This window comes from Lissotriton helveticus, chromosome 6, assembly GCF_964261635.1.
Source record: "Lissotriton helveticus chromosome 6, aLisHel1.1, whole genome shotgun sequence".
Classification (NCBI taxonomy): Eukaryota; Metazoa; Chordata; class Amphibia; order Caudata; family Salamandridae; genus Lissotriton; species Lissotriton helveticus.
The window spans coordinates 169,703,425-169,720,788 of record NC_136067.1 but is presented as its reverse complement, the minus strand read 5'-3'; the positions used below and the strand labels follow the sequence as shown (position 1 = coordinate 169,720,788).

Sequence of the window (17,364 nt, the reverse complement as noted above, 5' to 3'; positions counted from 1 at the left end):
TCAACGAATGCAGTATACTCCATATATGCAGTTTCATCAACTGGTTCTGATTCCGATGTTGATTCCAACTTTCCTTTTTGATTTGTTAGGTGTTTTTGATCTTTGAGATTCTGTTTGCTACTGGATCCCCAAGCTCACACATGGCCCTATGTGCGCCCTGTGCACACTACCTGGTCCATATGATTTCACCTTAAGCCGGATACCTGGACACCTTATACTGTGTAGATCTGCTAGGATTCCTGGCTGTTTGATAAATTGTTGCTTTTGTGAAATGAAATGAAATGAAATGAAAAGACTATTTATAAAGCGCAATTGCTGCCCTGGGGCGTCCAAGCGCTCCGATAAAAAATGGTGCTACCTACCAGACACAGTCGTCAGGGCGATTTAGTGATATGTAGTGAAGAGAAAACTTTTAAGTTGTTTCTGAAAGGAAGGCAGATTGGGGTTAGACCTAAGTTGTATAGGGAGCGAGTTCCACAACTAGGCCGCGTTATAAGAAAACGACCTGCCCCCTGCTCTGGTTCTCTTAATTCGGGGAACCGTGGCCAGAAAGGCATGACTTGAGCGATGCTGTTTGCTGGGGTGGTACGGGGTGGTCAACGAGTGGTTAATCGCCTGACCCGTCTGCCAATAGGCTTGATGAGAAATGCACATGGATTTGAAACAGATTCTTTCCCTAACCGGGAGCCAGTGCAGGCTCCTGAGCCCAAGCTTTGCTGATGTCCTGCGGGGAAGCTGAAGCAGCATGCGTGCGGCGCAGTTCTGAATCAGCTGCAGTTTCCGCAGAGTGTAATCGGGTGCACCTAAATACAGGACATTGCTGAAGTCCAACCGAGACTGGATCAGGCCTTGGATGACTATTTGCTTGGCTTCAAAAGGTAAAAGTGGAAGAACCTTCTTCAGAAACCTAAGAAGACCAAAACAAGTGGCAGATAGCTTGATTGCCTGGGTGTTGAAAGTCAGAGACTTATCCAGCCAAATGCCAAGACTTTTTATATTATCTTTAGGTGTGGGTGGTATACCCAGGCTAAGGGTCCATACAGAGTCGATAGTCAGCAAAGCGGGGGGACCAAGGAGCATCAGCTCAGTTTTGTCTCCGTTCAACTTGAGACAGGATGCAGTCATCCAATTTTTTTACTTCCTCCAGACAATTCATCAAGCCAGTCTGTGCTGATTGACTGTTTTCCTGCGCAAGGGAGACCACTAGCTGGGTGTCGTCCGCATATGTAATGATCTTAATACCATATGGACGGACGATCTCAGCCAGCGGTCTCATGTACACATTGAATAACGTAGGGCTCAATGACGAGCCCAGCGGTACCCCGCAGCCCAAAGGTTTACTGGAGGACACAATATCTCCCTCAAAGACCTGAAAGGTCCTGTTGCTCAAAAAGGATTTGAGCCAGATTAATGCAGTCCCTGATATTCCCAGGCTGAGAAGGCGATGTAATAGCGTATTGTGATTCACCGTGTCAAACGCGGCAGTCAGATCGAGGAGGACCACTGCCACCGATCCCCCCCGATCCAAGATTCCCCTGGTTTCCTTGTCTGGGGCGGAACCCCGTCTGAGTGGCATCCAGCAGATGGTTCCTTTTGAGAAACATCGTTAGATGTGTGTTAATATGTTTCTCGAGGATTTTGCTCACCCAGGGGAGCAGAGAAATGGGGCGGTAGTTGTTAAGATTGCTAGGATCTAAGTTCGGTTTTTTCAAAAGCGCTCGCACCATAGCCTGTTTCCAGGAGAGCGGGACTATACCTGAGGACAGAGAGACATTGAGTAAACTCATGATAGTAGGAAGTATGACGTGAATAACCGTGACCAGTGTACACGGAACGGCTGGGTCGCAAGGGGAGCCTGACTTTACTTGACGCATTATCGGTTCAAGGGTCTCTAGGTCCAATAGTGGGAACTGATCTAAAGTATCTGAAGAGAGATGAACTGCTTCTAGAAATGAAGACTGATCTTGAGCAGAGTCCAAAGGTGAGAACTGATCCAGCGTGTCTAAGGAAGAAGGAACCGTTTCTAGAGATGAAGACTATTCTTGGGCAAAGGGATCAAAGTCAGCATCAGAGAATGATAAATAAATTTGGTGTATTTTTTGATTTAAAAAATTCCGCTAGATCGTTACAACGGGACACTGCATTATGGTTAGAGACAGGGGGAGGGAGAGCTTGGTAAGGCTTTTTACTATTTGATAAATTTCTTTCGGTTTTGATTTGGCCGACGTAATTTTTCCTGTATAGTAGGCAGATTGCGTACTTTTGATCTCTTGTTTATATGCTCTTATCGCCTCTCTGTATACGATTTTACCTAAGGCGGTATATTCCAGGCGCAGGCAGGTTTCATGTTGCATCATGTCTACTGACCAGCCGTGTATACTGTGTATTTCGAAACGTTTTCCTATGCATGTTTACATTATTGTAACTGGTGATGCATGTGGCGGGATGTTACATCCCATCATATCGTACTGCTTTCTGCTCCTTCTTTCCATGCCACCAAGAGTGCAGTGGCTTCCGCTGTAGGCTTTGCTTTTTACAGATTGTTCTGTTATTCTATATATTTTGAAACACTAATTAAAGACATCAAAAATAGAAATGATAGTTTCTAAACACTAATTAAATATTCACGCCCCCTGCTGCCCTGATGATAATGCAATTAGTGAATTGAGATGCAAGTCCGTTTTCATGTGCACCCTATATATGGCCTAGGTTGTTATTATAGTTGGATCAATAGTATAGTGTATTAAACCATGTGCAAGAGCATGTTTCATGCAGCTCACATCCTGACCTGATTAGCTACAAGGTGCTCTCTAATGTGATGATGAAAGAAATGGGAGCACAAGAAAATGAGACATAAAGTCTTTGCCTAGGATCACACAAGTTGGTTAAATGGGGAAGCTGGTATTGATCCCTGTGTTTCCTGGTTTGAGATTGTGTAGTTCAACACTATATAGGTATTTCTTTCTCCAATTTTTATCCCAGATTAATGCTTTGTGCATATTTCTTTAGAGAGCAAACACAGTAAATTAAATAAACAGCTTTTCAAGTTAATACAAGTTGAAACAAGTCTTTCTCTAAAGAAAATTACAAAGTTGAGTTCTGGGAAGGCAAGGTACTACATTTTAATGTTGTTATCGTCTGCTTCCTCTGACTTAACAAAGAGGCCAATTTCCTCAGTGAAGACAATTGAACACATTAGCTAAACAAAAGACCTGGGTACAACCCACAGACTTTGTAATGACACAAGTGCAGACCTCAGCTGTTGGCAGATTTTCAAAAGAAGCTTACACCTTTTGGACTTTTTACATTTTTCAGGGGCTGAGTTGGGAGCGTTGGTGGCACACATGAAGTCTCGACTTGTTTTCTGCTCAACAGTGGAAGAGGACTTCAAGTTGAGCCAGAGTCAGGCATCTGGATCCAGTTTGGCTCGAACCATTAGTAACTCACCCAACTCTAGACTTGCACTAATAGACATGGAGCGTCTATTAGTGCTGACTCTCCATGCCTTACTTAACATGCAGCTACTTGTTCCCACACTGCTGGACTCCTACTTGTTGGGCTATTGGGGAGAAACGCAGATCCCTACATGATCATAGCATAGGCATGCTCTCATCTAAAATCTGAGAGGTCTAACAATAGTGATTGAATTTTCACATCAATAATGTTCAGAAAAAAGGGAGATGAAATCTCAGATATCCCTTCAGTAATGTATGCAGCAGTTGTTATTATAAGCAGTTGTAATTTCTCTTAGTGACCTCCCCTTCCCACTTTCTGCTGAGTCTGGAAGCAGGCTTTGTGATATTATAGTGCAACTATTATAATTTACTACAGTTGAGGAATTATGCAATTTTCTCTTACAGGTAAATAGTAGAGATACAAATACACTGTAATATTGAAACTGTTTCAGTGGAAACCAGGGGCTTTTTGATTCCGTTTTTTCTTTTACCATTATCTCTCCAACGCTCACTTGGTCCTCGGATGGACCTTGCTTTGTGCCAATGAGAGGTTGGATACAGGGAATCTAATATCCGGCTATCCTGTGAAGACCAGGAATTGGGCACCTGACTTATAAGCTAATAATTAGATTCATGTATATGACTCTCAAAACCAAACTATACAAGTAAAGATTTATCACTGCTGGTCCGAAACTTCGGAAGAGTTTAAGACGGACTAAAATCCTGCAAACCAATAATTCTGGTAGGGCAATATAAAACAATATCATTAGTACCTGATGCTCGGAGATTTCTCTAAGCTGATCTCTTCTTGATATTAAAAAATTGATTTAGAATGCACAATCAACTCGAGGAGGCAAGTCGTGATAAACCATAGACTCAGGTTTCTAGTTGAAGATTAGTTTATCAAAGATTTCAAATAAAGGTCATCACATTATTAGTAAACATCTCTTGCCTAAAAAGTACAGGATAGTCTAGTTAATTTGGGCTTGCCATAAAGTGACAAAGGGTACAGGAAAGTTCGCCAGGGCATGAGCTACAATAGCTCATCTGCAGTGTTCCATCGAGAAAGAGTCGAAGTATGGCGCACACAGCATATGCATCAGCCCAAAAGGAAAGAGCAAGCAGAGTCTGCAAAAAGAATGGCCATGAACGAAGTCAGCAAAGAGGTCCCAAAAGAAAGGTGCAGGAAAATCAAACACAGTCTCCCTCTGTGTTGCTCTTTCATCCATCAAATCAATGTATAATGTAGTACTCCAGTTCTGGGGTGACACCCCCTTGGTCACCTCATCATGTCAGACCACTCAGTCCTTTGGTCAGTTCGTATAGGATGATTGTCATGAGGCATAAGGAAGACACATATTATAGAAAGAGGTGGTACTAATCACATTAGCTTTAGGGTCATCTGGTACACGTAAACTTCCAAACAATGATCCTTTGCAACAGGGGCATGAGTGAGTTCAGGAGGACAGTTTCCCATAGCAAATGTTCCCAACGTGTCAACTTTGTTGCAAGCAGGCTTTCTAAGCGAGTGAGAACTCTTCTAGGAAGCAACAGTTTCACTTCACATTGTAAGTTTAGGAACGTTTCTCAGAAGTATAAACCAGGGCAGAATAGTAAAAACGCAAGCCTATAATAAAGTCAATTTAAGAATATACAGAGTATAAAGTAGTGAAAATATAAATTTCTTAAAGATAAATCAACATTCTAATAGACCATTTCAACTTATAAGCAGTCAAAGTTGTTAATAATCTGTTTGCAAAAAATGCATGCAACTATGTCACTTTACTGCAATTGCAAAGTACCAATGTATAAAATTATTTCAAATCATAAAATATTAATCTTGTTTCTGGTGTTCTATATTAGCCCCTATATGAAGATTATTATCTAAAGGTTCCATGATATTTACACACAATATGACTGTGTAGCACCATTTTTGCTTTTCTCATTTGTGCACAATTTTACATATGCAGATGATGGAATTTGGAATGAAACCCTCTATATCACACATAAAGTTATCTAAATTCCGTTAGATTTCCTTCATTCTTTACACACATTACAATTTCCATGACAATGGTTAGGAACTTTATTAGACATGAGTACATCACTTTAACATTTTATTATGTATTGAAATATGTTAAAGCTGGTTAATAAAATATAAACCTATATTATTAAAATGAAAATTATTTCATCTATCCTACAATTATCTGCATGATTTTACGATGCTTTGACTAAATCCTCTCACATTTATTTCTCACGCCTCTTTAAAGTGCAGTTGGTGCACGTGTATTCATGTGTTACTCAAAATGTCTCAACATCAGTTGTGTTAAGTAAAGATTCTTACAGCTTTTCAGCTTCATCAAAACTGTAAAAAGGAAGACAGTCTGTTGGTTTTACATGGCTACGGTAGTCTTCCATGTATTCCAAGATGATATTTTAAGAGTCTTGTATGTTTTTTATTCCAGTATTTTCAGATTCTGGGGATGAACCGTAGTGCATAAATATGTGTTTTTGATTTTTGATGGTAAACTATTTCCATGAAAAACAAAAGGTTGTCTGGTTCTGCTTGTATACTGCATGTTTCAAATGGCTCTTTGTAAGTAGGCCTGGGTACAATATGCTGGGATAATGTGTATACTTTGGGGAATTTATTGTTACAGTTGTTACACGAAATCCCTTAATTTATGCCAGTCGCATGACTACGCTTCCGTTTGCAGTAGCAATTCAGTGCATGAGCACGGGAACAATATGAACAACCAGAACATGAGCGGCTGTTGTTTGCAGCAGTTGTATTTTTCGTGCTAATTTTTAGTGCAAAAATGTGTCCTCCTCAAAAATGTAGCTGAATGACAGATTTGCCGTTTACATAATTATGGATACATTTTTTGAAATTTTGCTTAATTGTACAAAAACAAATTACATGAACTTCGGACACCCCTATTTATAGCTTTAAAATCAAGAGATTAATATGGCGGTCTTTTAAAAATGTCCCCTCTTGCACAAAACTACGCAATTAAATGAAATGTGGCCAAAACTAAAATGTTGCAATTTCTCATTTGCTAACCTCTCTTATCACCTTCCAGACAGAAATGCGCTTGCAAGACCAGCAGCTGGCCAGGCAGCTAATGCGCCTGCGCAGCGACATCAACAAACTGAAGATCGAGCAGACATGCCACTTGCACCGGCGGATGCTCAACGACGCCACCTACGAGCTGGAGGAGAGGGACGAGCTCTCCGACCTGTTCTGCGACTTCCCCTTGATGAACTCGTTCAGCCTCTCCACCCCGCTGAAGCTCATCGGCGTCACCAAGATGAACATCAACACCAGGCGGTTTTCACTCTGCTAACGGAAGTGACGAAAGTGGGAAGCAGAGCAGGAAGTCCCATCGCACCACGCTCCACAGGCAATCGAAGAGGTGGCTCAAGGGACTTCTTTATTACTCCGCAAATCCCTAAGAGAAAGTGGTCACCCTTCCCAGATCAGTCAACCATAGATAACCAGAAGTTTAAATTAGACCCTTCCCATGTCACTTAATTCTATGGCAAGGGGAGGCTAGGTGGTAGGAACTAGACTGGGATAGACTGGCAAACAATCACTTTGCCAGGGGTGTCAAAAATAATTACACTTGCTCTGCAAAAAGGTAGCAATTGGAAAAACAGGTTAAGTCCTAAAGAAAAACCAAGAACGAGGTGGGCTGAACTGCAAAGGATAGTGGATGTGAAATCACCGATTTACTGACTTGCCGAATGCGACGCCAAAACTAATATTTGAACACATTGGTCAATATATGAAGATTTTATTTGGCATATACATTTTGGGGAACTCCAAATGAAAGAGATTAATCCTATTATTAAAAATACTAAGTGCATGCAAAACAGTGCAGCCAAAAAATCACTGGGGGTCAAGGAGCGTCTTATTTGAGTAAATCTGATTTATTTTGCATTACTTGTTCTACACCCTTGAATATTTAGAGCATTTTATATTTATTTTAATAAGTATAATATTGCAATATACATTGATTGCAGTGACATCACAAGTTCGTATCGATGGAGCTCCAGCCTGATTAGCTCCCCATACCTATGCTCCTACCAAGGCAAAGCTTATTACAATTTACTTACTACTTTCCATTTCACATAATATACTTCTGAGTAGTCTGTAGGTAACATAACTTGGTCACATGAGGTTAAATCCTTGAAGTAAGATAAAACATATGTGCCAGAAGACCTATAAAACAGGCCCTGCCCCCATGCACCTTCTGCACACAGTTCACATATGATAAACCTATTTGGCACATTCTTAGACATGCAGAGGACAGCATGACAGAAGTATTAATGGTTGATTTACTGACTGTATATAATATGTGCACTAGTATTCTAAGCACTTTAACTGTAAGCAGACCTGACATCCTTGGACTTACAGAGGAGAGGGGAGGCCCTTGAAGGGGGCAGGGCATTGCAGAAAGGGGTGGTACTTTGTAGCAACATCACTGTCTGAAGATGGAGAATATAGTGGAGCTCCTATTTGCTTCCTAATACCTACATTTCCCAGTAGGAGAAGGGTACAGAGCTAGTAATTGATTACTACAGTGCAGTGATTCCGCAAACCAGCTGGAAAAATTATCCTTCTGTGGGATTTTCAGCTCCATGCATAAAAAAAGTCTCTTTATCCATGTGACGTATACTTGGGACTGCACTGGCCATTCTAACACCCTGTCATGTTCCTTGCATACTGGCATTTTGGCCTACAAGCTAGGGGGCTAATTTCAGAGCAAGGTGGGTTGCCGTGGCTCAACCAAGTCCCTGTGGTTAATTTTAGTTGCTAACTCTTGCAGTGTGGGGCTAGATAAACCTTTTGCCAGGGCAGTTTTTGGTGTTTAGCACAGTCCTGAATATGCTGTGATAGTGTTTTACACACAGCTGTTACGTTAACTAATCTTTTGAAGATGGTCAACGTTGCCCAAATTGACTGAAATGCAATTTCTTCACTTATCGCCACTCAACATGTAAACTGTAGCATTCTGCTCAATGCTGGTGTGCAAGGCGCACGTCTTTGGACCAACATGGACCATGTATTATTTTCAAAATCACACCTGTGCCTGTACCACAGTGGGACAATCATAGCATGAACAAAAGGAACTCAATTTTCGTAACAGATTTGAACAGTATAAAATGAAATTTGCCACAGAGAAGCTTCAAGCAAAGATGAAAATCCAAACTTTTAATCTATTTTCAAACAAGGTTACTGCAAAAACATATATAGTGGAAGTTGCCAACTAAGACAAAAAGAACACCTAAACCGAAAAATTCCCTGTATTTCTTTTTGCTGGATATCTTGTTCATCTATTGACAACACACTGATAAAGCACACTTGTTAAAGGGTTTGAAATGAGCGATTTGTGTCTGATCGGATTCGTAATCTTAAAATCGGTCTAGCACAAGTCACAGTTAATTTGTTCAGTATTACAATTTTCCACCTCAACAATCCCTCCAGATTACAGTATTGTGCACAAGAAAGGACATTATTGAGACAAGGGCATCATTTAACCCCGCCCCATCACTTTAGCGACTTGAGTTGCGGGGGAGGGGAATGGATGTGCCACTGGATAGTTCTGGGTAAAACAAAACATTTCAATTCTTCTTTAGGCTTCTTTGCTATTGCTGGGAGACTCAGTTCTTCGAAGAGGCGTTCATTAACAGCACCTCTTGCAGTGGGAGGAAGGATGGTGGAGAGAAGCAAGGGCAGGAGAGATTTGATCGATGGAGAGATGGAAAAATCCAGAGATGGATGGAGAGAGGGAGGAAGGGATTGGTGGAGGGTGAGAAAAAGAATAGATGATGAAAGAAATCGTGAGGAAGGAAAAGGACAGAGAGTGGGAAGAATGGATGTAAAAGACAAAAAGATGGATGAATGAATGGACAGGAAGAAGTGAATAAAAGATAGAAAGAAGAAAGGAATCCAATCACAGAGTAAGACAGAAAAAGGGATGGAGGGAAATGTAAGAGTTTCAGAATTCCCCTGGGGAGCAGTCATGTTCAGGGGTACACTTGCTTCACACACTTATTTAGAGCTATTTGGGCATGGTTCAAAGAGTGTGTGTGTGTGTGTGGGGGGGTATTTTGGTTTTCTGGCTACTCCCTTGATTGAGACATGAGCGTTACAGCTTGGGAGTTTTTTACTTAATCTTAGCACCAGAGTCTTCCTGGTGGTGACAATGTGCATAACGCATGTAAACCAAGGCACTGACGGATGCAAACTTGGCACAAAATTATTTGCATGTATAATTGTCAGCAAATTGTAGTGCAAATTGTAGTTTACTCAGGAGAGCTTAAATGCCCGTTCTTCCCTCATGTCTGGGGATAATGCATTCTGTGCTTTACTGAGATGTTTCTTCAACATTCCACAGTATTTACCACCCAATTAAAGGCCTCAGCATTGAGATATAAAGGTACCTATTGCAGCCTTGGCCTTAGGTGTAATTTAACTGGAGCCTGCAGTAGAGGGAGAACATTCTTGATAGACACTCTTGATGGGACCATAAAGCAAAATCTGTTCAAATCACCTCCAGCAAAGGGACAAGACTATGTGCCATTTGGGCATATCAGCTAAATGTATGCCGGCTAGTCTGGGCTAAGCACGGGTGATGATATCGCCTGAAGACCATTCTTCTAGGATGATGTGTATAACATCCAAGTATATCAAGGTAATGGTAAAGGCAGAATCTCTTTTAGTTCCAAATATCACTCAGTGCCATTATTAGAATTTAAGGTCATTCTGTTTTGATTGTATTTGATTATACTTTTCTGTGTTGTAATATTGAACATTTATTGAAGAATGATGTTGAGGATCCTACTGCTTAGTTTGCACAGTAACACATCAGTTTGTAGCCACGTACTCTAACACTGACAGGTGTGTGTCAAAGAGAATAGTTTGTACATTAACCATAGAAACATCAGATTAGTTCTCTGACCACTAATGCAATGGGGATAATGCTGCTGGTTGGGACTTAAGGTAACATGTCCTCCTGAATGTTGACTATATATATATTGTAACGTATCTCCACAGCAGGTTGGTAATCAGAGACCTGCACTGTTCTGACCACACATCTGGCCATTGTAAAAACAAGAAGACAGCTGCTCTGCCCTTCAACATGCTAAAGAACAGAGTTTATTCTTCAGCTTACACCTCCCTGAGATGCAAAAATACCAATAGACTCTGAAGAATGGCCTGATTTGTTTCTACAACAACCTCCATTTTATAGCCTTGCCGCTACACAGCTGGAGTTTTCACGCATTGCTGCTAGGACATTTCTGATGGGCAAAAGCAGTGTTTCTAGTTGTTCAGTAACCATTGGGAACATGGATGTCTCTTAAATAAAGGCTCTACCTTCTGGTGGTGCTAAGAACGTATGATGTTACTGAAGGAACTGGCCTATCAAGGTGCTTTTGATTATGAGCAGCGACAAATGTTCAGTAACCGCCTTTTTGTGAGGAACATGAGACTGGATCATGATTTTGTTATTGTAAGCACACAAATAAAGTTTGAACTAATCACAAAGCGCAGTAACGTGTTTTTATATAACTGTTGACCCTGGTGTCTTTGCTGTACCATACGTACTTACTATTTGGCCTCATCCTGCGAGGATGTATAGAATTATTACTCCTTATTCAAAATGACTGAGTAAATATGGTATATTTTCTCAAACTATAACAATTGTTTTACATAGTGAACATACAAATGGTTCACAAGCTTCAGCGGAAAAAAAACATTAATTTATTTCATACTTGAATTCAGTGTTAATATCTTTGGCGTTGAATGTTTTTTTGCGTATAACGCATTTTGATTTCCTCCTTGTGAGTGATTTGGCATCCTCGAGCCCTCATCTGTTCCCTTCATCCACCTCAGGCCCTCTTCATGTAATATATATATATATATATATATATATATATATATATATATATATATATATATATATATCTTAGGACAGCTGAGGAACTGTTGAATAAATAATCTGAGATTACCACACACCCATCAGATTTTTTACTGAATGTGCTAGGATGGTTCTTACCCAGAACTTTTTCCATTGCAGAGAGATTTCTTCTTGCGAGCTGGTGGGACTGGCTTGGCATGTGCCTGTGCTCCAAGCTTAACTAATAACTGTATATTCAACTTTGAACAGAGATGGATATACCCTAATACTTATACTTTACAACGCAACATACATTTGTGGAAAAATATATAGATGACTTGGGAAGGCGATCAGGGATCCATAGACAAGTTTATGAACTGGACCAATAATAAAGATGAATACCTAAGGTTTATGAAAACACACAAAAAGAAGAGCACGAACAACTGATGAACACTGTTTATACCAAGCCCGAAACTCATTACTCCATTTCACCAAACACCATCTGAGATCTTTTCATGAGAATTTCCCAGTAGGGCATTACCTCACATCGATGAGAAAGTGCTCTAAACTTGAACTCTATGATGAAAAATCTTCCAAATTAGGATGTACATTAGATCGAAGTGGTTATCCCAATACAGTTTTAAGAAAAAGGCAAAAGAGAACCAGGAATTATCACAGGGACAAACCTTTTTACTCTTATGTAAAGAAACTAAAAAAAAAAGATCAAATGTAACCACGTTTTCCACCTTATCTAAAGTACAACAGATCATGAAACATTTTGATTCAGGCCTGTAATCACTGCTACTTGATTTCAAGACAGGCCAGAGTTTACAGGATAAATTGAGACACTCGACCACAAAATATAGAGAAATGCACAAACCACCATGTAGGGCCTAGCAAACACCATAGGACATCACCCGTGTTGAGACTGACATGTGTGCACACTAAGTAAATCCACCAAATCCATTGACTTGAGACTAGTGATCGAATGAGAGCAGAGGAAATTCACCAATTGTAATTGCACTAACGTATAATTGCTGGAATGTCTATGTCATCTGAGATATGTGGGAATGACCACTAGAATTCATGGACATAACTCCAATATTAAATGCAGAGTCTTGAATACAAAATCAATTACACACTTCAAACTGTTGCAGCACAGTCCAGAAGTCTTTACGTGGGCTATTATTGAGATCTTCGATAATAAGACTGGCATAAGTACAAAAGGGAAGTTGTTGAAAAGAAAACAGAAATGGATATACTGCTTGAGCACCTGTCACTTTTGGTTGCGAGCCCAGGAAAATATCAGCTCCTTCCACAGTACATATCTACCAAGTCTCTTTTGTATCTCCACAAAGCATGAGACTGTACTTGTAGTGTCTTCATGTAGACACACTCTGGATCCCCTTCATGATGACTTGTGGCATTATTGCACTTGTGCAACTACCATAAAGATGGTGCAGAAGGAATTTACTCTGGATACACAAGGAGTTCGGTGGCAAATGGGCAGCTTAAGAGGTGTGGAGTACAGCATTTCCAGGTTCTGTCCCAATGCAGCATACATTTAGTGTCTGTCTTGAGCTCCCCACAGCATTGAAGAAGTTGTAGTAGTGCCTCTGTAATTTTGGAGGTTGGTTGTGGGTACCACTAATCCGGTCCAACTCTAGTTGTTCATTTATTGTTGAGGTTTTATTGTGTATTGAATGTTCTGGCTATGTTACAGTACTCTGACTCTAAACAACTGAGACACAAGAAGTAATTAACACAATTCTAAGTGATGCACGGCACACCTGGGTCTGTTAGCCTAAACATAGCAGTCCGCCTGACTCAATACTACTGATGGTCAAATAATAATTTTTGATCAAATTGATGTCAAAGACAAGTCCACATGAGGCATGGCCCCTTTGTCTCGATTAGCCTTCCTTTACAATTTTGATTCTACTAATTCTAAGAATACGTTTTCTACCTAATCAAGGAGATCGGTTGGTACAACACTAGACTTTATTAGGAGATGCGTTATAGACAGGCCCATAATTGATTGTAAAAAAGGTAACATTAATCTATTCTATTAATTAATTTTAAGAGATGAGCTTTTGTAGATGTCTAAAGGCGCCATATTCACAAGTATCAGTTGAATTCCAGTGTATTTCTTAGAGCACCCAATGTATTGCACAGTGTAGGTGCTGTGTTCCATGCCCCAGTCTCCTAAAAGTAATACCTTTAGGGGCAGACATGAGCATTAGTATTAGGAGAAATTAGATACTTGTGAAATTAGAAGATTGTTATGCTACACCTGTGGGTTACAGTCTTAGTGGAAGATATATTATGAATTAATATATGCAAGTTATCAATACCTACTGGTTTAACCTATTTGTGGTGTTTATATGTTATCCCCTAGTATTCCAGGCAAGCACAGTGACCGTAATGAAGGTGCAGTCTATCTTTCTCATTTCACCTAGTGAAGGGTTACTAGAGAAGCCAGTGTATAGAATATGGTCTACTGGTTCAGAAGAAGGCACCAGGATACTTTTTGGGCTGCAAAGGAACACAAACATGTTGCCCTTAGTAGGATGGTGGCAAAGTTATTATAATAGTATGCATTTCTCTTTCACACCTCTTTTGTTTTTTACCTTACCTTGCATAAGAAAGGGGATGAAATAGCACATTCCTAAAATTGGCTACTTCTTTATCTATCACAATGCAATTTTAGTATTTCCATGTGAGACCCTCTTTTGCCTTCATAACATAAGACTCCAGGGCCCACATTCTGAAAACTATCACCGAATGCTGCGCAGGCCCCAAATTGGCTGCCCTGTGCTGTGTGGCAGGGAGAGAGCAGGAGTGCACCATATTTACAGAGATATGGCGCTCGCCTCCCCTCTCCCTAGCACCGGTGCTGATTTCAGCTGCCGTGCTCCAGGCACACACCTTAGTGCCATAGGTTTAGGGTGTGTGCATGAGTCTAGCATAGGTTTTGTACAGAAAGGCTACACTTCCAGTACAAAATACTATCCCTAGAGACACTTCAGAGCTTTTCCTACTTTGTATGTGTGATGCAGAGTGCAGCATGCATGCAAATCAAAAAATAAAGGAAAAATTAAACATTTCTCCTTTTTTTGTTTTTTTTATTGTTCAATCCATAGCATAAAACATAACATATTTAAATAAATAATTATACATAGTCATAACACAAAACGTTCTTCAATTAGACATGATAACAAAAATAAGCCAACATCTAATATGCATTTCCCAAGATGAAACAGTTAGCTCATATGTTCTATCTTTGGGCCTCTTATCTTTATGCCCAGTTTTTTTCGTCTCATTGACTACAAACAAAAAAGACTGTATTCCAAATTAGAAATATTATAGAATTTGGCTCGCCACATCTCAAACCAAGGGGCCTCCCGCTGTAGCCAACATGAAGCTACACATAACCGTGCGAACGCAGCTGCAATAAATATCATATATCTAAATGTATGTGCAGGTTGAACAGTTTTACACAATCCCCAACAACATTACATCCTCTGTCATGTGAATTGGTATCCCTGTGATTTCGGACAAAAACAATTCTATTTGTGACTTTAATTGCAAGAGCGAAATGCAATCATAAAACACATGCATGATGTCCTCTCTCTCCATATTACATCTAAAACACTTCCCATCATTAGTAGCCCCCACTTCATCATCCGCTCTGGTGTATGATAAAAGTTTGAATATAGTCTTGAAGTGTTGGGTTTTCAAATTGGCTCAAATAAAATTTTTCCCTGCAATGTCGATTGATCGCTGCATATACTTGCCTTCCTGCCCAAGTCGTTCACACCATTTACCATCTTAAGCAGCCAGATCATCCGGTTGTATCACAATTAATATGGTATACAGTGACCCTATCTTTGCCCTTCTTCTAATTGCCTCAACTATTGGAGCCATTGTTATTCCCTCCTGCTTATGATGTTTAAACAAAAAATGCTGAACTTGCAAGTATTAAAAAAAATTCCTTTTGTTGAAGTCCATATCTATCAGCTAGCCCTAAAAAAGAGGCTAATACTCCCCCCTCAAATGGATCTCCCAATTGTTTGATCACCCTTAGCCCGCCAGCTCAACATCCTATAATCCCAAAATATAGCGGGGAATATAGGTGTCGAATTTAACGGTGTATAATAATTAATCTGTGGAATGTCTAGCATTTTTCAAACCGATTTCCAAACCTTGTATGCTGCGAGCACAACCTTAAATCATGTTTTTTTTAAATAGCTTGGTTCAGAGAACTTAACTAAAGAATTTCTGGCTTGTGTCCTTAGCAACATATGATATATGGACGTTGCTTCAGCCATCACCACATCTTCCCCTGTCAACAAAATCCGTATATTTTGAAGTATACATACGTAACAATAAAAAGTAAAATTAGGGACCGACCGACCCCCTGATCATGTGGTAACATCATGAATTTAAACGCATGCCTCGCTTTTCTTTGTCCCCTTATGGACCTATCACAGATAGATTGTACCCTCTGAAGTTGTATTTTAGTTCATTCAAGCGGTACCGCCCTAAAGTAATACAACATTTTAGGAAGGATAATCATCTTGAGCACGTTGCATCTCCCCACCAACTTGAGGTGCAAACACTCCAACCAGTCAAGCTGCTGTTTAATCCCAGAAACTATACTACCCCAATCAGAGGCGCAACTATAGCCACATTTCGGGGGGGGGACGGGGGGCTAAGAAAAAATTTCGGGGGGAGGGGCTGAACCTTTAATCAGTAGGCAGAGTGGAGCTGCAGGGGCTCTTAGAAGGGGTGAAACAATTGCAAGGCCTAATTAACATGCAAATGGTCTTTTAACCCCTTCAACGCTCATGACGAGCTGGGCTCGTCATGAGGTAGCCTCCTCGCACACTCATGACGAGCCCAGCTCGTCATGAATAATGGGTTTTTGTAAATCCCAGCGCAGCAGCAGAATATCGACCGCACGCATGCGGTTAAAGACCTGTGAAACGTTCGGGTGCGGCTGATATCACACCAAATTTTTCGGACAATTTTTCTGTCCCAATTATTGCCTGCGCAGGATCTGACGAGACCACTGCTATGTCATCTGCATAAGCTAAGACCCGCACCTGATATTGCCCACAACTCATAGACCTAATACGCTCACTTTGTTGCAACATAACCAAAAATGGATTAATATATATAGCGAACAGCAGCGGAGAACAAGGACATCCCTGTCTTGTTCCCCTGCTGATATAAACTTGCCCTGATTCCCTGCCCATTACACAGATCCTAGCTCGTGGTGACTTATACATACTGTGAATAGCCCTGATAGACCCCTGCCTGAACCCTATCTTCCGCATAGTAGACCACAGGAATAGACTGGAGACACGGTCAAACTCTTTTTCTGCGTCGAGAAAAATCACCCCAAACCTACTATGATGTGCATTAGCATAATCTATAAGAGTAACCACTCTGTTAATATGGTTAACTGTGCTCCTGCCAGGTATAAATCCGTGTTGATAACTAGATACCAAAGGCGTATGTCACGGGGCTGCAGGACAGGAGCCGGACTTTAATACCTCTTCGTTTCCGCCCCGAGGACAGGAATCCTGCGGTCCCTTTAACGTGGCCTGGGCTTTACCGGAGGAGGACTCATCGGCTGTGACGTCACCAGCTTTTTTCCAATCAGGAAGCAAGGCAGAGGTAAAAGCCTGCCTCCAGGAAGAGGACGGCGCGAAAGCCGAGCGGGGATCGAGTGAGGAGACGCCGAGCCGTTTGGAAAAGATTCATCGCCACGTAGGAAAAGCAGAAGACGGACAGCCCAGCATAAGAGAAACGCCAGGAGGCCAACGTTTCCACGAGCCGCCGAGCCGCACTTCTGGAGAAGTGTGGCTAGACAAGGTACGGGGCCGGCTAAAGGGGCTATTTACTACACGGGCGGATACGGGGTAGGGGAGGACTGAGGGGCTCACGGGGTTGACTTTCGAGCCGTGTATGTTCTTTCACCTCCCGAGCACACGCTG

The 17,364-nt window shown here is 41.0% G+C and overlaps 1 protein-coding gene across 3 annotated transcripts in view; it reads left to right on the top strand.

Annotated features, from left to right (window-relative positions):
* FAM167A (family with sequence similarity 167 member A) overlaps positions 1 to 11,007 on the top strand; it is a 332,782-nt gene extending 321,775 nt beyond the window's left edge. For all 3 annotated transcript variants that reach the window (XM_078647572.1, XM_078647571.1, XM_078647573.1), the window contains one exon: positions 6,536 to 11,007. In XM_078647572.1, coding sequence (XP_078503698.1) covers positions 6,536 to 6,799 — 264 coding nt within the window. In that variant the 3' untranslated portion in view covers positions 6,800 to 11,007. The remainder of the gene's footprint in view (positions 1 to 6,535) is intronic.
* Positions 11,008 to 17,364: the final 6,357 nt, after the last annotated feature.